General features: G+C 40.2%; 1 protein-coding gene across 3 annotated transcripts in view; it reads left to right on the plus strand.

Annotated features, from left to right (window-relative positions):
* RANBP17 (RAN binding protein 17) overlaps positions 1 to 21,156 on the plus strand; it is a 329,610-nt gene that overhangs the window by 44,525 nt on the left and 263,929 nt on the right. For 2 of the 3 annotated variants that reach the window (XM_019506533.1, XM_019506535.1), the window contains 3 exons: positions 1,424 to 1,617; positions 9,903 to 10,008; positions 11,361 to 11,496. In XM_019506533.1, coding sequence (XP_019362078.1) covers positions 1,424 to 1,617; positions 9,903 to 10,008; positions 11,361 to 11,496 — 436 coding nt within the window. The remainder of the gene's footprint in view (positions 1 to 1,423; positions 1,618 to 9,902; positions 10,009 to 11,360; positions 11,497 to 21,156) is intronic. The other variant, XM_019506534.1, reaches the window with a different exon arrangement.

Genomic DNA, 21,156 nt, shown 5'->3' on the forward strand with positions numbered 1-21,156 from the left:
CTCCTCCCTCCCTGACAGCTTTTGTTGCGGCCTGGTATCTCCGCGTCCTCCTGCATCTGACCCCACCCCCACTTCTCGTCTGGTTAGGGGAGGGGAGAACGGGCCCACCTCCTTCCCCCCCCACTCTGTTCCCTGTGTCCCCGCTGTCATGGCGGTGCTTTGCCATGCTGTTTCCTGTCCGAATGCTCTTGGAGCACTCTGACTGGTTATTTCAGTCAGCCAATCAGAGTGCGAATTAAAGCGTTATGGACAGAAAGACAGACAGACTAAGGCTTGTATAATATTAGAATTGTATTTTTAGTACTCATTAACTTTTCTAGTTAAGTAACTTGGGGCCTCAGTGGTCTTTCTATCCTTTAATACAGAGTTGTCCAACTTCTGAGGGCTGGTGGCTTCATGCTCCCTAGTTGCATGCTGCACCAGTGCCTCTGTCACACCACGTGTCAGTACTCTGTGCTGGTGCCCCCAGGCTATATGGAGCCCCTAGAGGGAGGGGCAAGAAGTGGAAGCTATAAGAGGGAGAGGGAGCCTGGATACCCTGGTGGAAATAACAGCAGTAGGTGATGAGAGGAGTGGTTCCCAGAGGGCCACAGGCTAACCTGTCAGGGGACCACCCTTTGGACAGCTCTAACCAAATACATAATGGCAAATATGTTATGAGCCCGCATTCTCGTCGCATCATATTTAGCTATATGTTTTCTTCCCCAGGTGTGGTCCCAGGAGTACAGGGTATGGAGTATACTCAGAAGAGTTCTACTTACGCCTTGTAATTGGGGAAAGAATGCCATTACATGAACAGGCCTTAAGGAAGTCTAATAGATTTGATAGATACGTGAAAAGGGAAACCCTGTGTAAATAAATGTCCTCCAAGATTGATACATAGCGAGCATGCATACATTTTGGCCACAAATCCAGTACTTCCTGACTTACAGATGCATTGTATTAGGGCCACATCTTTCTTTTTCTAGCTTGTCTAAAGTGTGTTCCCATGTAAAAGATTTGGAGAGTAGCAGCTACTTTTGGTAAACATTGTTGGCATCAAATTCGGATGTTTGGTTTAATAAGGTAGTCTGTTTTTGCCTAGAACTTACACGCTATCCTCTGATAAATATACTGCATGCTAATCTCCCATTAGTAGGAATGTGCAGACACCACCCTCAAAAAAAAGAAAGCTTTTGTACTGCCTTTCTTTCTGACAAACATTCTAAAAAGGAATTGAATTGGACAGGATATACTCCCTCATGTACATGGAACTGATGTAGTCTACCAGAAGAATGCTACCATATCCCCCCAGTGGGCATGAATTTTTTACTTTTCTAGTTTGATACTAGATATGATAGATCCTGGACATGAATATTCATATAGGCAGATCTCAAAGAAGAATTGTGTGTATAAGGTAACATTTTTTTTGTATGTATTTCAGAGATGGCTTGGAAGATCCACTAGATGATACAGCTACAGTATTTCAGCAGTTGGAGCAACTGTGCACAGTTAGCAGATGTGAATATGAAAAAACCTGCGCACTGCTTGTACAATTGTTTGATCAAAATGCACGAAACTACCAAAAGCTATTGCATTCTTCCAGTAGGAATCCTTTAGAACTCACAGTTCAGGAAGGTCAGCATTTTTTTCTCTTACTGTTTATACCAGTGGTAAGCAATTATTTGGGCCCTCAGCCCACATAGGGAGGTTTGATGAGTTGACATGGGCTGGGTCAGCATTGCCCTCCCTCCCCCCTCAACAGTTGGCCAAAACTCCCCATGTGGGATGGGGCCTCAGGTGGGGAATGGTGTTTGGGAGTGGGACAGGCAGTCGAGGCCAGGGATCACAGGGTGGGGGGTGCAGGGCAATGATAGCACTGCTCCCAGCCAGTCTCCAAGGAGACCCTGGGATCATGGGGTGGGGGACAGTGCAGTACCAGGGTTGGGGCAGATCTCTGGTTCTGTAGGCAGGGATTTGCAGAGCTGAGGCCCAGGGTAGAGTGGCAGTCCACTTCCTGCATGCCTCTGCTCTGGGAGGCATGTGCACTTGGCTGGGGAGGGGCCTGCCTGGGCACTAGGTCTCAGGAGCCCAGTAGGGGTGAGGAAGGGAGGGAGGCGGGGGCGTGTGCAGCAGCTCGCCCAGGCCCTTGCATCCATGGCTGCCCCCACAGTGCCCCCACCTGCTGCCACCCAGGGCAGCCTATGCCTGCTGGCCAGGACACAGCTTACAAGCTGGGCTGCTTCCAGTGAGACTGGATCTACCTGGGTGCTGCTCAGCTGCCCTCATCTCCAGCAGCAGCTCCTCCTCGTGCTCTTGTCTCTGCTGTGCCACTGCAGGTGAGGGGAGGAAACTGCAGCAAGGCAGCTCCTGCCCCAGCATACGGGGCTTTGGTTCCTGCTTCCAGCAGCCTTCCTCCTACTCAGCTGCCCACAGGTGACTGTTCATCACACCAGGCAAGTGGAGTGGATGGAAGGCAGCCAGGAGCTGGAGCTAGCGTCCTGCATGCTGGGACAGGAGCTGCCCACTGCAGCTTCCCCTCCACCCAGAATGACACAGTAGGGACAGGAGCAGGAGGAGCTGCTGCTGGAGGGGAGCTGAGCAGCACCTGAGCAGCTGCAGCAGTACCAGAAGCAGCCTCATTGGAAGCTGTGTGTACTGGCCAAGTTCAGACCCAGCAGATGCAGGCAGGCTGCATTGGCTGCCCTGGGCAGGACTCAGTCCCGTATGGAGCATCACAGGGGAAGCCATGGACCAGCTCCAATCAGTTAACAAGCGCCCGCCCATCAGTCTGGTCCAATCAGTTGGCAGGCCGGGTCCACCCCTGATTTAGACTGTGCTTTGTATTCCACTAGTTACGCACAAGCAGTTACAAATATTAATGTGTGTATGAGAAGGAGTTGTGATCTTGTAGTCTAAATATAGACAGCAATATACTGGAAAGTAGGAAGTGTTGAGTTCTGAAACTCTATCTTGTCTGAGCCATTTTGGGTCAAAATCTCAAAGTTGCCTGTGTTTGGGAGTATCTTAAATTTTTTAATATTCAGCTTTAGAAATATAAAGCATAATTTCTCCGACCACAGAAAGTGAGAGCTGTGAAAGTTTATTGCTTCTGACAATCAGTGGGTATGGCTGCAGACAGATGTTGCATTTGCCCTGTGATAAAGTACTTAATCCTGGGACAAAGTGTGATCCATTCAGACATCTGTGTCCATTGTCCTGGGATGAATTCTTAAAAGGTTCATAGGATAAGAAGTGCTAACAGTTTATCCAAGAACATCACAAAACACATTCAAAGATTGCAGCACTGAATCAGTGGCAGAAAAGCCACAGAGCTTTCGGCCACTCACTAAACCTTGGATAGAAGGGCAGTGTGCCAGGCTATTCCTATACTGGGTCAAGCATAGGCACAGCTTGTCCAGGGACAAATACAATGTCTGTTCCTAGCCCAGGTTTCTCATGTTGAGCCTTCCAAATTCAAGGACCCAAACCTTATGGCTGCTTTTGAAAATACAGGTCTTAACTGCTTGGGTTTGAATTTTCTATGCAATAAATGAATTGGCAATAAGCCTTACTACTTTCACAAAATTCTATGAAATTAATTCACTTTTTTTTTTTAAGAAGTACTTAAATCTGAATGCTGAATGGGAGCCAACAGTGTTGCAGAAAAAGTCAACAGCACACTGGGTTGTATTACCATGTTTGTGAGAATCCTAAATGACTCTGAATTTAAGACTACCCCTGATCATTAGATTCTATGCATGAAAAATTTCATAAATTTGTTATAATTTTCTGTGTATAGAATCTAATTATTTGGGGGTGGTTGTAAATTTGTCCCCATCCCACCTCACCACTACAGCAAGGCAAGCAGTAGAACAGGCTGCAGTTGGCTAGAAGGGGCACGGTAGGCAGTGGGTAAGGCAAACAGCCTGACACCTGCCTCCACTGCTGTGTGCTGCCACCACTTATCCTCCAGCTGTGCCAGAGCTCCAAACACTCGCCCACCCAGGGCATAGAGCACATGGGTGCTCCAGCCCTTGTCAAGCTCCGTAACAGCTGATGAGGCTATCAACAATATAATGGTTTGTTCACGAACACAGATGTTGTTTCATGAGTGTTGTTTTGAATTTGATGTTTTGTCATTTATTCTGCTTTTTGTTGGCAACTTCAAAATACTCCCCATGTAAATGGGGGGCATATTTATTATTCTAGTTTATATAATACACGCTTTGTCTCTCTCATTTATTCTTCCATTTATGCACCTGTCACCTTCCCTTTGCAGTCTGTCAGTAAACTTCCATTGTGGAAGGCCAGATTTTTGTTGTGTAGCTGCAGTATGCATTTAGTACTGTCCTCCTGTGATTGGTTTCTTCTGTACATAGGGTCAGAAGTAAATGGTCAGTAAACATACTTAGTTCTAGAGGTCAGTATTTGGGGTTTATTCTGTTAAAAGTTAGAGAATATTTGGTGCATTTTAAATCCATATTACTCCTTACAGAAGTATTCGGTTTCTTTTCTGCAAACTAAACATTTCTGTTCATGCTGAACAATAAATGCTATATCCCCTAGTTATACATACTTTAATTTAGATGTTTAATGGCTTTTAATGTTACAAAATAAGTTAATATAATATTAAGATCTCATTTTATTATATTGTCTTGCTCTCTGTATCGATGGTGATGCGGTCATGGTTTACTAAAACAATAATCCCCAAGAAATGGGTCATTAACAGTAGTTAACGATTACTTGTGATCTATGGTAATGACTGATTTCTTTGGGATTATTGCTGTTATAAACCATAATTACAGATTATTACTGCAATAATTATTTTGTAAAAGAAAAAATGTAGTCTGCCTAAGCAGCTGCAAAAGCAAGTGCACTGAACATTTTAAATAGTGGAAATAGAGAAGAGAAAATTATACCGGTAAACTGATTCTGTGCTAAGAGTAGAGATCCTGTTTATTTTTTCCAGCTAAAAATAGGAGGAGGATTATCAGAAAATATGTTTTAATTTGGGATAGTTCAATATGCAGCGAAGAAATTGTTTTTATGTTTAAATTGAAATTCCTAGCAGGGTGTGGTTCAAAATGGTGGCTCTGCTGTTTGACTCATTGAGCACTTCTTTTAGCTCTGCAAGGCAGCAACTGTTTGTACAGTTTTTTGAAATGGCTGTTCCTTAAGGTTATTTGATCACTTCAGTGCTTCACTGTTTTCATAGTAGTACTGCCAGGTTGGGTTTATTTCTCTCCAGTTTAAATAAGTTTTATTTATTCATTTGGAATACAGGAACAAAATGACAGAACAAGCTATAAACAACCTATAAACAATGGCATTGAGGGATAAGGCTAGACTGACCGTTTTAGAATTGATATCCATTCCAGAGCATCATCAGTAGCCTGGTGCAGGTCTTCAATGCAACCATTAAAATGATAAATAGGACATTCCTCCATGATATGTGCTATAGTTTGGATTTTGCCATACTTACACTTGGGGTCTTTAATAAAATTCCATTTATGTAGTAGGTAGTTGCATCTACTTTGTCCAGTACAAACATGTTCAACACTGTCCAGCTCCGCCTTGGTAAAGCAAAGCCAGGGAGTTTAGATGTGGGGTCTGTGATAAGAAATGTATTAGTGGTGTCAATTGTGTTCTGTTGCTGGTTCCATTTTTCCTTGATGTCAAAGTTTGGGCTATTCAGCTCTTTTCCCAAACTCCAAAATGGCCTTCTTGACTTAAGCCTTGGCCTAGGAAAGATCATTGCATTCTTCAAAAATTAGTAATGAATTGAATGTAAGCAGTTTTTTGTAGACTCTTACAGTCGCCTGTTTATGTTGAAGATTAGGAGGAGGAATACAAGATAGATCAGACAGCCAGGGAACAGGAGTGGGTCTGCAAATACCTGTTATGAGTCTCATTGTTTAAATGAGCTGTTACATGCGTAATTAGAGATTATTTTTTGCATGAGGATTTTTGTTTGGCCAGTAGCATCTTCTCTGTGTTGATGAGGCATCTGGATAATTGCAGATCCTAAGGAGATGTCACTGTGGTGGACGCAGCATTCTTTGGAGCCCTTCTGTGTTAGTATGGGCTTCTGTTGTCGAACATAAACATCATCTAAAGATTTCTTGTATCATCCCTATGAAATAAGTAGGTTTTATTTCCTTTCTTTCTGTAGATGGGTGAAGTGAGACGAGAGTTTAAAGCTGAAATTTGCAAAGCATTCAGTAATTATGGGTGCTTGAGTTGCTGAGCATGCATATTTGAGACTTAAAGTGTGTTTAGGAGTTGGTGAACTCTGAAACTCCTGTTTACATCATTTGGGGTCATGAGTACTCTGCACAATAGCAAAAAGGCACAAGGTATTTTAGCGTACAAATATTGAGACACGGAAAATTCTCTCTTAGATAACTTGTTTAAAGTCAGAAAGCTCAAGAAATAGCTGAGGTTTACCCTAAGGACTTGTACTTCCATTCTCACATTTAGATCAAGAGTTTTGCTTCCTTTCTGGAGACCAAGCTCAGATGCAGAGGGAGAAGTAGACACTGGTAGCAGTATACTGTCTGAGCAGTCTTTTCACTCCATCTCCATTTATGTAATTTCTTTAGCTGTTTGCAATCCACAGATTAATGCACAAGATTTATCCTCTGAATGACTTATTGCACAGCAAAATTGGACAAATGTCACCACTGAATCTATGGCATTTGTTTTAGAGTTTCCATCATGCCAGGGAAGTTTTGGATGAAAATCTTAATACGATTAGCAAAAATACCGACATGAATACATACGTGGGTTTTGGATAAATTGTTGGCTAAATATTTGTTTTCAGTGTTTAAAAAATACTGAGAACAAAGATCTAACTGGAGCCGCTACTCCGTTTGCACACATGACAGCATATTACATGGAAGAGAGAACATTTACTTTTTGATGTTTTTCCCCCACCTTTTGCAATATGTTCTTTTTGCATTCCTAATCAAGAAGAAAGGAAAAAGTAAATGGTTAGTGTAAAGTATTGTCCATGTTAATGTAGAGTCCTTGAAATATAATAGGACACCGGGGGTTTTTTGATTTTTTTCAATCTATCAGCCAGAGCAAATGAAGACACATTTTGTTTTACTAATGTTCTATTGTTAATTCTTCTATTGCAATAACAGAATTTAAAATCTTCCCAGTCCTTTTATATCAGGAAATGTAGACTTGAAAGGACTTTCTATAGTTTAAAATACTTTTCTCATTCCTTGTATGTTATTCTTCCTTACTCTTAGCTACTTGTAAATAAAATATATACCATTCTAACAGTTGGTTATTTGTTGCTTCAAATCAGCAACCTTTTTATAGATTTCATTCTATGGTGTGCATCAGTCTCATGCCAGCAGTGATCATTTTAAGCAAATACATACAGTGTTTGGGCTGCTGTTGTACTCCAAGATGATTAGTTATTCTTCCTTAATTATTTTGAATGTTTTGTTCAGTTGCATAGGGTTGGCTTAGTGTGTTAATTTGTAGGTATGGCTGTCTGTCTAGCATCCCAGATACAAGTATCTCATATGATACGGTTTTTGATATTGGTAAATACAAATATCCAACCATGATGCTTGTTTTTTTTCCCTGTTCAACTGTTGTTGATTTAATAGCAATAACATCATATCTTTCAGATTTTGAACATTTTAAAGATTTATATAAATGTTGTGTTTTAGATTACCAAATATTATAAGATAAATTGAGAGTCTTACCCAGTCATTCCTGTAGATTTCTCAGCAAGAGAGAATCGGTTTATAGTAGAGAACTAGAAAAATATCTTTTGTTTAAAAGCCAGGATTGCCAAATGTGAGGAGTTAATTCCTTGAGACAGGAGACAGTATTAGCACCTGGTATTGTTACTTTAGATCAGAGGTTCCCAAAATTTTTCTTATCCTGTATCCCCTACCAGATTTACTGGCTGCCCAGATACCCCTACAAGCATACATTTTATATTTTAATTCCTTAAATGCCAATTATTGTCATGAAAATTAAATCTGCCAGTACACAATTTATCCCATGTATCCCTGGGGGTACCTGTATCACATTATGGGAACTCCTGCTTTAGATTATTAACATTTGGGGACAGTACACCATACTAGCATAATGGTGGGTGTTTGAGGGGCATGGGCCCCAGGCACTACCTAAGGGGTACTGGAATGGAGGTGAAGCAAGACCCTAGCCTCTTATCTCCCCCTTCCTCTCCCTTGCCTCCATCACCCCACACCTTCCCTCCAGTAGTTCTAGTAACAGGGAGGTAACGGGGTACCTCCTGTCTAATAACAGGGAGGGCAAAGAAGCTGTGGTGATGGCACAGTTGCTGCCAAGGGAAATATTGCTTTCTTTTTTTGCTGCTGAGAAATCCCTCTCCCCTTCCTCCCTCTCTGGTCCCTCTCCCTTTGCTGGAGCTAGAGCTAGAGCCGGATATGAAAATGTGCAGGGTGTGGAGTTATCAGGGGTAGTACTGCCTAGGGCAGTAGTTCCCAACCTTTTTTTTCCCCGCATGCCACTGCTGGGAGCGGAGTGCAGTGGCAGTTGCTGCCTGGGAGTGGGGGAGCTCCCAGCATGTAGCACAGCTTGTCTTTTCTGTGCGGTGCTGCCAGCATTGTCCCCATGACCCTCATTTGGGTCACGACCCAGTGTTGGGAACTGCTGACCTATGGTATAGTAGTGAGTAGTTCTGCCTCTGGTACAGCACCAATGATTGTGGATAATGATTCCCAGGGGAATTTTCAGTTAGAAAGCACCTTTGCATGTTGGCATTGGTGCTTATTTCTAGGTACTGTCCCTTTCACAAATTCCCATATACCCTGGGGGTCCTTTGGTAAGCTCCAGGATATATACAGGAGAGGAGGTACCTGAGATTTGGGGAGCAGTTGTATGAAGAGGAGATTCCTATCTAGTTGCACTGTGAGAGAGCAGAAGTTATTCTGTGAAGATAGCCATATTTTGCTTTAGGCGGTAAGAGGATGACCTTCCTGCTTTTCTGTCTTGGGCAAGTGAGGGAAAACCCCATCTCCTTGAGCAGAGAATTTTATAAAGTCTTTCTACGAGATGGGGTAAAATAAGCCATAGTGCTGGACTCCAGGAGCAGCTTGGGATCAGCCCGTCAATGCTGGGCTTCTTTCCATGGCACTGCTGGGGCTCCAGCACTGCAGGCCTTGCCTGGGCGCTAGGTTGCTGCCATAGGAAGAAGCCACAGTGATGCTGGGGCTTGAGCACCGCAGCTCTTGTCTGCTTGGCTGCCAAGTGCTCAAGTAAAAGCAGTGATACTGGAGCCCCAGTGGCACCAAAGGAAGATGCTTGGCACTGTGACTCATTCCTGCGGTGGTAGCCAAGTGCTGGGGGTATCAGGCTTCTTCCTGCAGTCCCTAGCAGGCCAGAGCAAGCACCATGTGTGACACCCACTCCAGACTGACCCTGCATGGTACTGCATGTGGCACAGTCTTGGACTTGCCAGAGTTAGCAAGGGTAAGCTTCTTGGGGGAGAACGGGAACGGGATCCATGGGCTGGATCTGCCTGGATCTGTGGGCCAATCATCTGGCCTGTGGATCAGTCTTACGCTACTCATCCAGCCCACAGGGTCAGATGAGTTTGACACTCCTGTTATATGGCAATCAGCCTTAATTTTAAAGTTACCTTTGTGTTTTACAAGTACAAGTAAATATATATTCATGAGTCTGTCCTTTCCCTCTTATCAGCGTAAGAATGTTTCTGACTATATTTGTTTAGTTTTTTAGTCCATTTTTCAATAAAATCCATTTTATTTTAACATTAATATTAGAGGCATGAAGCTTTCCCACTCTGCTTGATAATCTCTTCTGCAGTGTGATATCTCATAGAACTGCTCTATACTAATGTAGTTGTTTATTAAAGTCTTGTTTTCTTTTTATCTTTTTGATGTTAGGACGACTGGCATGGCTAGTGTATTTTGTGGGTACTGTTGTAGGAGGAAGGTTAACTTATACCAGTACTGATGAACATGACGCAATGGATGGAGAATTATCTTGTCGGTAAGTGCAGTAAAAAAAGGGGGTCGGGGGGAGAAGGAGACTATGTAACTTCCTTTGTGATGTCTACAGGTAATCAAAAGACGCTCAGACTTTAAACTTGTCTCATCATTGCATTGATTAAAGACTCAAGGGCTGCATTTAATTTATATGAAATTGAATGATTACAGTTGGTGGAGATGTGTTTGATTTTGAAATGCAAGGTTTTTATATTGAACTGACTAGAAAGACAGTTACTTAGAACTGAAACTTCAAAACTGAAAACTCATTTTCAGTGCCCTAATTGTTGAGCAACTATATTAGTGCATACATCATCTGACCGTTTGCAACCACCCTACCTACATATAAGCATGTTCCTTTATGTATAGACTTAAATGGTAAATGTGCTAATTTCCTACTGACATTTCCTTCCTTCATTTTTATCATGGGTTGTGTATATGGGGACGTTGATGGGAATTGTGGCCCTTAGCATCTTTGGAAAATAGGCATTAAGAGACTCAAGTTAGAACATTCAACAGAAGAGCCTACTCCTTAAAAATATGGGCCTCTCCCTCTCCCTGATTTGCATTTATTGAACCACAGTTTGAACAGTAGTTATTGTGGATGCCATCACACCCCCTTTGGCAAATAGGGTTGTACAGGCTTTATACCTGTTGCACCAAAAGTAAAAGGACTTAAATATTTAGAGTTGGCTGCTGATTAATGCATCTTTTCTATTTCTGCTTATAATAATCTGCCTTGGTGCTTTGCATTTTAGTGATTTTCTCTTATAGTATTATTAAATATGAGGGCCATTTTTAATATTTAGGCTTATAGATGGCACATATACATTATGTATTTCAGACTTAAGAAAAAGTCAGAAAAGTCCAAGCAATCGATTACATTGTCAGAAGGTAAAAAATGAGTAGCAACAGCTCTGCCACAGAGTCAGATTTGTAGTTGGTGTCTATTGAAGTAGCTTCTTTTAAGTCAGTGCAGTTATGCTAAAGATTTGGCTGGTGTTTACTGAACTTTTGTGCAGCTGTTCTAAAATGATGACTGGGGGAAGTATAACAAAAATGAGACAGAAAACATACCAAAGCCCACACAACATTGTTCCTTTATATAATATTTCTAAGTATTTTTTAGGAACCTTAAACAAATCTGTAAACTTAATTTGAATATCCTCTACAACTGCAGTTTGAGTCCTGATTTATTTTTTGCTGTAATAACTAATGTATGCTTTATTTAAATGTGATACTGAGAAAAAGGAGTGCTGTGCAAGCTGACTAAAGTATTAAAAGGTGTCTAAAAGAAATGAAAGTAATGAAACAATTTGTTTGAAAATCCCTTCTGAAAATGTTTCCCTTGTTTAGAGTTTTTCAGCTGATATCCTTGATGGATGCCCAGTTACCACGGTCTAGTAATGAAAAAGTAGAACTTGCAATTCTATGGTTTTTGGATCAGTTCCGTAAAACATACGTAGGGGACCAGCTCCAGCGTACCTCAAAGGTAAGTCTTTGCTGAAGTTAAAATGGAAAAGTCCGTGTATGATGTAAAGATTAAATATTTGCGTAAGAATACATGCCATAGTAGAAAATGAAGAAATTAGCTTGGGAATGATTAAGCTTAAGTTATTTAAGTTAGTCTCATAGTTATCCATAAAGATTTACTACTACATGTTTTTCAAGGTTCAGTATGCAGAGAGTTAACATTTGTAACAGTTGTATTCATTAAATTCTTTTAGGTTACTTTGCATTTCAATTTTTATTTCAAACATTTAACTGGGTTCTGCTATATTATGTTATATTTCACAGCAGGGTACACAAGATTTATTCTTTTAATAGTTCTGTTCTTTTGACAGTTACTCATTTATGCAGTTTCCACTGTATTTCTCACTTTACTTGGTTTTCTGCATTTTAAATAGGGAAGAGGGAAAAGTAAGATGCATTTTTGAAGAAGCAGCAGTTAATTCACCTTAACTGTAGGGGACAGTCGTAATATAGATGTTATAAAGACAGCGTCAGTAAGACGAGATCAATTGATCTTGAGAAAGATAAAGAATTTTGTTTGAGCCCCGAGCAAATCTTTAGCAAGACTTCTGACAGTGACTGAGATTTTGTTTTTACTTATGTAGTGCTGTACCCATGCTTTCTGGTGAACAGTCCCAATCCCAAGAATTTATCCCCTTTGGGTTTGAATTGTACTTAAGGTTTATTGAATGGCTCCTCGCTCTGATATCGAAGAATAAAATTTTACGCTATGCTGAATTACTGTTATTCATGGACACTAAGTGTTCCTTTCAAGTGTCAAAGCTGAGTTGTGATTTTTTAAAAAAATACAAACTACGCATTGTTCAAAAATGAGAGTGAAAAGAATAATCGCTTTGGGTCCAATTCTTCTATTGTTTCACTGGCAAAACTCCCACTGACTGCAACTGGGATTGTGCTGTAATTACTATTCTGTCCAATAATACTGGATCTTGTCTTAATTTTTCTAGCGTCTGAAAACTTTTTGTATATAGTTCTGTTTGGGATCTTGCTGTCTGAACTGAAGTTGGGTGAAGGTGACAGGTTAATGTGTTGTAAGTGAATGGCATGTTTTTTTAGCATCTCCTTTGCTAGTCTATCAGAGGTTCTGGCTTCTATGACTATGGTGATGTTGGGTTAGTGCAGAAGAATGATTGGGGAAAATCATCTGGATGTGGGTAAAATAACAGTGAAAAAAATAATAATTTTGTTGACATTTAAGTGCTTAGAGCTCCAGAAAGATGTATAACAAACAGATATATAACTTGAGTTCTTGCTTACTAAACCACAGCTTAATTTATGTGAGATTATCAGGTTTAACAGTTTATTTTTTCTAAGTGAGAAATCAGAAAATGGGTGCCATAACTACTGTGCATGTTTTTAAATGGCTAACTATTGATCGAAGTATGGCTAAGATTTATTGGAGAGTTTTTGTAAGAAATTAACTATTTTAAAAAGGTAAGGGAAGAGAGGTAAGAAATGTGTAGGGTTTCACTGTTCCCAAATTAATGTGCCTGCATTCAACCCACTGACCCTTTGAGCAAAGTACACTACCCCTGACTGGAGCTCCTCTTATAGGCAACCCAACTGGTAACTTGACACATCAGTATGTCTTTTGTTGTATATAAAACTACAAATGTCATAACTACTCAAGACCTCACAATCTAGTTGCTGTATTAGGAACTGCTTCATACCTAATTGCAATCAAGCTTCCATTATAGGTCCCATTTGTGGCCAGACTTTATCTTCCACTGGTATAATTTAATTTATAGATACATTAGTTTGGTTCTTTTCCTCTTATGCAAGGCTCAGTTCTACAGCCTTTCAGACATGAATAGAATCTTCTTGGTTTGAGCACAAGTATTCTTATCCCAGATCACTTCACATCTGCATCTAAAGTTAGGTGAAAAAAGATAATTCTTTAGGTTCCTTCCAGAAATGTCCATTCTGAGGACTTTTCCTGTGAAGTTTAAATCAGAAGAGACCTTTGAATGGTGGGGAGGTTTGCTCTGTGTGGGTCTAGAGCCTGAGTTTTCAGTTGGTGACAGAAATTACGTACTTGATCTCTAATGAGCCTCTTGCATAAAGACCCCTGTACATGCAGTCATGTTGAAGTCGATTATTTCAGGAAACAAAAAGCTTATTTTTATATGTTACGTATGTGAGAAAAACACAAGTTTTTTTTCTTGGTTATCTCCTTTTTGTTTTCTCCTGCTGTAGCAACACATGTAGCAGCAGATGGCATTCTATCCCTGCAGTTGTAAATCCTCTGGTACTATATATTGCTAGCAGGTATCTAGGAACATGCAATAAAAGGATTTACACTTGGAAGAAGAAAAAAAACAAATATATATCAAATGACTAAGTTAATATCCATTTATATAAATATTCAAGATTGCATAGATAGATATACCAAAGTTTTATTTACAGAACAAATAATGGATTGTCTGCATGTTTCAATCATATTGAACTATAGCTTGAAATACTTTGCGTGAATATTCTTAAATTTCATCTTATGCTCATATACAAAGAAAGTCAATGGTTAAAGTTAAATAATCCAATTTAACTACAAGACTTATTCAACACTGTCTAGGGTGATTTAAAAAATATATTTTAACCAAAATCTCACGTTATAATCAAGAAAAACATCACATATCAAATATTGTAGGTTGTAGAAAAGGCTGTCGTCATAATTCAGTGAATACAAGTCTACGTATTTGTTCATTAATTGATCCTTCAGGGTTTTCTTTGTAAGTCAGCAGAAAAAGCCTTAAAGATCTCTCCCATGATTCTTTTCCATATTGTTGGTACAGTTGCACAGATGCTGCCATTTAAAAGAAAGTTATAAGGATATATTCTTTGCACTGGGCTCTGCATTTGAACCTGTCTAATATGTTTCTAATTGCTATTGCCCTGTTGAGGTATTTGGTCCTAAACTTGTAATTGGCTCAGAGAGGCTCGCCCCTCATTTGGTGCTATGTTGTGGATATGGGCATGTTGGCATAGGAAAAAATAGGTTGGCTAGAAAAGCACTATGCTGCGCTGAAGTTGGGTATTTTCAGCTGTCCTAACATAGTACAGGGAACAGTACAGGTGGCTTTTAAATCACATTTGTTCCACTATCAGCCACTGCTGTTCTTCTAATATTGGAATTTGATGTAGTACATCAGTAGTCAAAATCTTATTTATTAAACAGAACACCTAGGCAGAATCCTGGTTCAGTTTATATGTCCAAATGGACAGATCCGGTTTTGGCACTTACATCAGTATGTGATCCTAATCCATGTATATAGACTGTGCATATCCAACTACTTCTGAGGTCCTGTACAAATGTTCGCTTCTGGCAGTGGAAAATGTCCACTGCTAGAAATGATTCCAGGAGAGGCAGCAGTACAGACATTCATTCTGCAAATGCTCCCTCTTTCCTGCTCCTTAAGGCTTTGCAGGACTGTGCTGATCCTAGTGTGAGGCTGTCAGTCCTTCTGTCCCTGTGGGGATTGAAACAGTTGGGCAAAGCTCCCCTGCCTGCTTCTCACACCAGGGACTCCAGCATGAGAAGCAGGCAGACCTGAGAGCCAAGTGAATGAAGAAACACAGCAAAGCCTCTTGCGTAGTCTGTCCCTCGTTCTGGGGACTGGTGTATAGAGAAGCCTTCAGGGAACAGCTGGCAGTTGCCTCTCCCTTCCTTCCCCCCCCAGTCTAGGGGAGGAGCTTGGAGCAGTTGCCCCCTGCACTTTCCCCAGACCAGTGTGACCCCAGTTTCTGTAAGGCACAGGAGTCTTTCCCCAGGACTCCACTCCTCCTAGTCCCCCGTCCCCCCTGAGGAGTTAAGCCACAGGAAAGTGTTCAGATGTTCCTTTTTCAAAGAGAAACTCTCCTGTGACCAACTTTTACCTTGCTGGAATCAGGTTATTTCTCTCCCAGAATGGCCATTTTTCCTCTGGGTGAAAAAGCTGGAACATTTGTACACTCATTCTTTCCAGATGAGTAGTGATTTATCCTAGTAGAAACCAAATATTTGTACATAGCCTGAATCTGTCTCCAAATTTTAGCCTGGCAAAAACCAGGAGGAACTCCCATGTTTTAGCTTAATAACCTATCAGTTAGGACACTTGCCCAGAAAACAGGAGATGCAAGTTCTAGCTCCCTTTGCCCAGAGGGTGTTTGGACATTCATTCCTCTGACATTCTAGCACAGTGCAGTAATCACCAGGCCATAGGTCAGACATTATCCGGTCCTCCTCCTGAAACTGAGCAATTGCCACCTTCATTTAATAGTCATTGGATAAGATTAATGAACAACAATGGAGAAATTTCTGTCCTTTTGGAAACAGGTGTCCAGGACTAGAACCTAGGACCCCCTTGCTTCATGAGGAGTAGCCATGTCACTGAGTACACCTCCACTAGCTTTTTTTCTTCTTGACCCCACATTTCTCTATCTCTTGGCTGCCCAGCAGACCCGTTTCAAAAGGAGGGCTGGAGATGAGGGTGCAGGGAAACCAACGATGCCCAGCCTGTGGTCTTATAGTTTGAGTATTGTGCTGGGAAGTCAGTGAGATGTCAATTCAAATATCCTCCAGGTGAAGGGGGGCTGGGCTTCCTATTTTCTGGGTGAGTGTTCTTCGCTAGCATCTACCATCTGCTAATCATAGGATTTTGCCCAGTTAGTGTGATTTTTACATACATCTGGGCTAGCATATGGAACTGTGTACTTGCCTGGCCAGAGTGCAGGCTACTGTGCATGCCCAGTAGCCATGTGGACCCTTGCATGTCTGCATTGCATGCAGAATAGGATCAGAAACTGTGTGCAAGTGCCAAAATAGCAGTTAGAAGACATTTAAGGAATGTAGAAATAAGAGTCTGGCTTTTATGTTACTACTTTGAGTGACTCAATTATTAGAAGTGATTCAGTATTCTTAGCTTATGACAAACTGTACAAGTATGCATTTATACTATTACTTTTGTACATGAACCACACTGAAAAAGGGTTGTAACCATTTGGTGGACTGTATTTCAAAATTATTTTGAAAATTTATTTTAAATTATATGAAATCAGTAAGATTAAATTAAATAAAGTGCGAAGTGTTACTTCTAAAAAAAAAAAAAAAAAAGTGTCAAAAGCACAAATACGAAGTAGGGACAGCTGCCCCAGGGGCTTTAGGGATTCAGAAACTGAATTAATCAACAAAGGGGTGTTGTTGCAAAAAAACAAAACAACCTCCCCTCCCCCCACATATCTTATTCTGGGATGTATTAACAAGAATGGTTTGTATGTATAAGAACTGGAAATAATTATTCCACTCTACTTAGCAGTGAAGAGCAATAGGAAAAATAATAGAATTAGAAAACATGACCTATGAAGAAAGGTCACAGAATTGGGTTTGTTTAGTTCAGAAAAAAGACTGGGTGGGGAGGTGACTTTAATAACAGTCTTTAAATGTGCAAAAGGCTATTATAAAGAGTGCCTTGATCAATTGTTCTCTATGTCCATAGAGAATTGGGAGAGAAACAATTGGCTTAATTTACAGTAAGGGAAATTTCAGTTAAGATATTAAGAAAACTTTCAACCCATAAGAACAGTCGAGCACTGGAACAGGATACCTAGTGAGGTCATGGAAACTCCTTCATGGGGTTTTTTGTGGCTTTTTTTTTTTTTTAGAAGAGGTTGAACAAAATGTCTTTGGGCATGACCTAGGTAAATTTGTTCCTGTCTTGTAATACAGAAATGAACTAGATGATCTGTGTCAGGAATATCTGATGGAAGTAACATGCATGTTCAAAGCAGTCCTGTCTGTTGTACTATGCACTGTATTGATCAAACATAGGGAGGGGTTTCAGTGTTACCAGTTTTTTCCATACATTTACTGACAGTTCATAAATAACAAGCCTAAAAATGTCCGTGTAAAGTCTGCTTGGAAAAATAAAAAGAAACCAAAAAGGAGCAATCAGTAAGGAGTCCTGAGCTTGACTGAAACCCTGTGGAATGAGACTAGAGGCAGGCCTTGATGCATGGACAGAGTAGAGCAGTGCCACCTGGTGTCTGAGTGGAAGCACAGCACTGTTCATGGAGCTGTCTTTTTAGCCCAGTCCTCCTCTCCCTTTCTCCCGTGCTGCTGGTGCTGTCTCCAGTTTTCACATGTAATGCTGCTTACTTTGTAGGTAGACAGACGGTAGTTCTTCTTTATGGCCAGGGTGGGGGAGTGGGGCTGGTGGTGGTAAGGTGGTGGGGGAGGGGGGAGAATTGGAAGCACAGCACCATGCAGGGTACAATCAGGGGTATTGGGTTGTGCGGATGAGTAGGGACTCTTTGGGTAGAAGCAGCAAGTTATAAAACCATTGCTTCAGTCAAGTAAGGTTGTCAACCCAAGAAAAAAAAATACTGACAATCTGCAAACTTTTTACTGACAACCAAACTTTTTTACTATGATTGGTGTTAAAGCTTCAGATTTGAACTTGGCCCTTGTCCTGGGCCTGGTAGAAGGGTTACATCTACATTATGTAAAATACACATCAGTAAAAGAAAAAGAAATGTTTGGTTGCCAGTAAAAATGTTGCAGATTGCCAGTAAAAAAATGTTTTAAGTTGGCAACCTTGGGTAGGTTTTGAGGTTAATTTTTAATCAGATAGGCACCCCAAGTAGCTCTTTAGCAGCTTGGGGTAGAAGAGAAGGGGTTGTGCAATACCTGTGTCAGATTGAAATTGCAATCCTTTTGGGTGTAAATCAGCAACAAGTTGGAGTGCTTACCTGTTTCACTGTCTGTAGTGCAAAAACTCCTTCTGCTGGTGATTTTGTTTGAGACATTGTTGATATGTGCTTGGAAGCCATCAGTGATTGTAACACTTCTCTTGATGTTTACATCTCTAATAGTCATCATTGTTATGGTTAAAATTTTTCTATGTCTATACTATACATGTGAAATTAAGGTGGGAGGTTAGAATTGCTCTGGAATGGGTTTTCTCAGACTTTTTTTAGTATATGGTTTGTAATTTGGAGACAGTATGGAAGTTACATTTCTGGAAATTTTGAAGCCATGGGGGGAAAACGTATTTTTCTGGGTTTTTAAGGGAAAAAATGGAAATTTTGGAGAAAATTGAAATATATGCAATTCTTATTTTCTTAGCACTTTTTACAGATCTAAATTCACTTTGCTACTTTAAGAACATAAAATGCATTATGTATAACCTGGTTTGCTCATAAAATTATCATGTTTGGTATATTTATTAAATTTAAACGTATAGTTTATTCAGACAATAATTCCAAATTTACTAATTGAATTTACTTTAAAATGTTTTTAATTTTTGTTGCAAATGGAGCTACAAGCTGCTGAACTCTAAGGAACCTATCATCTCTTAGTTTTTGCCAGTTTATGAGAAGCAGGAAAAAATTAAAATTGAAAATAGAAGAAACCATTAACATTATAGTAAAACAAGAAAGTTATTATGTATTCTGGACTTAAATGTCCTCCACAATGTCAAGCAGATACAGAAAGCCCTCATTTTTAGAAAAAGAGCAGAGGAAAAAAGGAAATAGATAACCAAGACTCACTGAATACAAATTTTGCCACATGAAACTATCTAATCAGTCTTGTTTTCTGAACTACCGTTATCTGCAGTTTCTGCTTCTTCTTATCCTTCATTTTTATCATCTTCATGGACTTCTGAAAACTAAAGATTTGCCCAGATTTCTTCCTGCTTCTTGTTAAAGACTGCAGCTACAATATGTGTAGCTTTTACGTGTCTTAACATTTTTTGCTCTTCTATAGATCTTTTGCAGAGTGACCAACTTCATGATGTCATTAAGAAGGAAGTTCAGCCCATGGGATGCACATCCTTTTGCAGTAATATGTGGATATATATTCATTATGATCTCCCATGCTGCTTTCATGTTCCTTGCATTGTCAATCAGCAAAGCAAATACTTTACCACTCCCAATCTTCTGTAGGACTTCACCTATTTTACTACTGATGTATTCTGCAGTATGCCTGTTCTCTCCTGTTTCAAGGCTTCTGTAAAAAAACTGGTTGAGGTGTTGTTATCACACAGTTTATGATTCCTTCTCCCTGCACATTTGTCCATCCATCTGTAAGTACTGCAAGACGCGGTGCTTCGTTGATTTTTCCTTTTACAGATTCCATTATATGTTCATATTCTGACTCTAAAAGAGGCTTGCTCAAAGAATGTCTGCTGGGCAAATAGTATGATGGTCTTAGTAATTTAAAAGCTTCCTGCCAGGATGCATTTTCATTTATTGACAATGGCGTCCCAGAAGAGTATATTGCTCTTGCAAGAGCTTGGTCAATTTTTTCCTGATCCTCAGGTGTCATCTTGTCTACAAATGAAGCTATTGAGAGTCTTTTGTATACAGTTAGTTGTAATATTTGGTTACTTGAGGAGGTTGGTTGGGCAACCCTTTGTGATACTAATGTTATAGAAGAAGCAGTAGCAGTAGGACAACTTCTGGATCGAGAACGTTGGGAAGAGCTACTTGCACTTTCATCATCATGATCTACCTTCTCCTTGCTTACACCCATGAAGGATTTTTTTTAATGTCTGCAGGACACTTTTTACATACAAGGATGTGTTTGGTCATCCTAGTAACATTTGGAAATGCATATTTAATTTGACAGTATTTGCAAGGCACTTTTTTTTTCTCAGAATAACTTGCAGCGTGGACGTTTCCATATGCTAGAAGTTGGTCACACCATTTTGCTGAAGGTGAAAAAAAAAATGTAATTTAGTGGCTAGCTTGCATATATACACACTAAGCTACAGCATGTACAAATTTAGTAATGGATGGAGGAGAGGTCTCCTCAGAGTTAACTGTGAACAAAAAAAATTTAAACTTACTTTTCAATAAAGCAGTATACTTTCTTTCAGCTTCTTTGAGCTGCTTCTGTACTGCTGTGGATCTCTAGGTCACAGGGCCAGGAGGAGTCAGGTTCCTTCCAACTCCAAATCCTTTACACTTGCTCTGTCTTCTTTCCTGAGGCTTTTGAGCAAGCAGGGCAATAAGCTGCTTGTTTCTAATCTCTACAGGAATGAATGGATACTGCCACCAGTGTCCACTCCCAGTCCTTTGAGGCCTAGTCAGGAGGACAGGAGCAGATCCACCAACCTCTGGATCAAAAGTCAACAATAGAGAAAGCCCACAAGCAAAGGCAGCACTGAATCCTTCTTCCTTCTCTTGTGAAAATGGCAGTGCCTCCTGGGGGCAGAAATGCATCTTGCTCTTGAATTTGAGAGTTGTACTGTACTGCTTGTCCTGGGAGTACAGGAATTGTTAGTGATCTGATACTCTAGCTAGTCTTACATAAAAGTCTTCCTATTACATAGTTATTAGAAAACATTTTAGGGGAGTGAAAGGTAGCAATATATGAACACCTTGTCTTAAACATTTTATTAATCATTCTAAAAGAAAATATTTCATAAGAGGTTTTTTTAATTTTTCTAAAAATTTTCAAGTTTTCCAATTTTTCAGGGAAAAAAAACCAAAAAAAGTCCTCGGAAAAAACGGAAAACCATTTTTTCCCTTGATTCTTTTGGGGGGCGGTTTTTCCAAGCCTTCACATCTCGAAGTATGATCAGGTTGCTACCCCCATCATCCATAATTATACAACTTTCCCATAGGAAGTACAAAATATGCT

This window comes from Gavialis gangeticus, unplaced genomic scaffold (assembly GCF_001723915.1).
Source record: "Gavialis gangeticus isolate Ggan-Ray unplaced genomic scaffold, GavGan_comp1, whole genome shotgun sequence".
NCBI classification, from domain to species: Eukaryota; Metazoa; Chordata; order Crocodylia; family Gavialidae; genus Gavialis; species Gavialis gangeticus.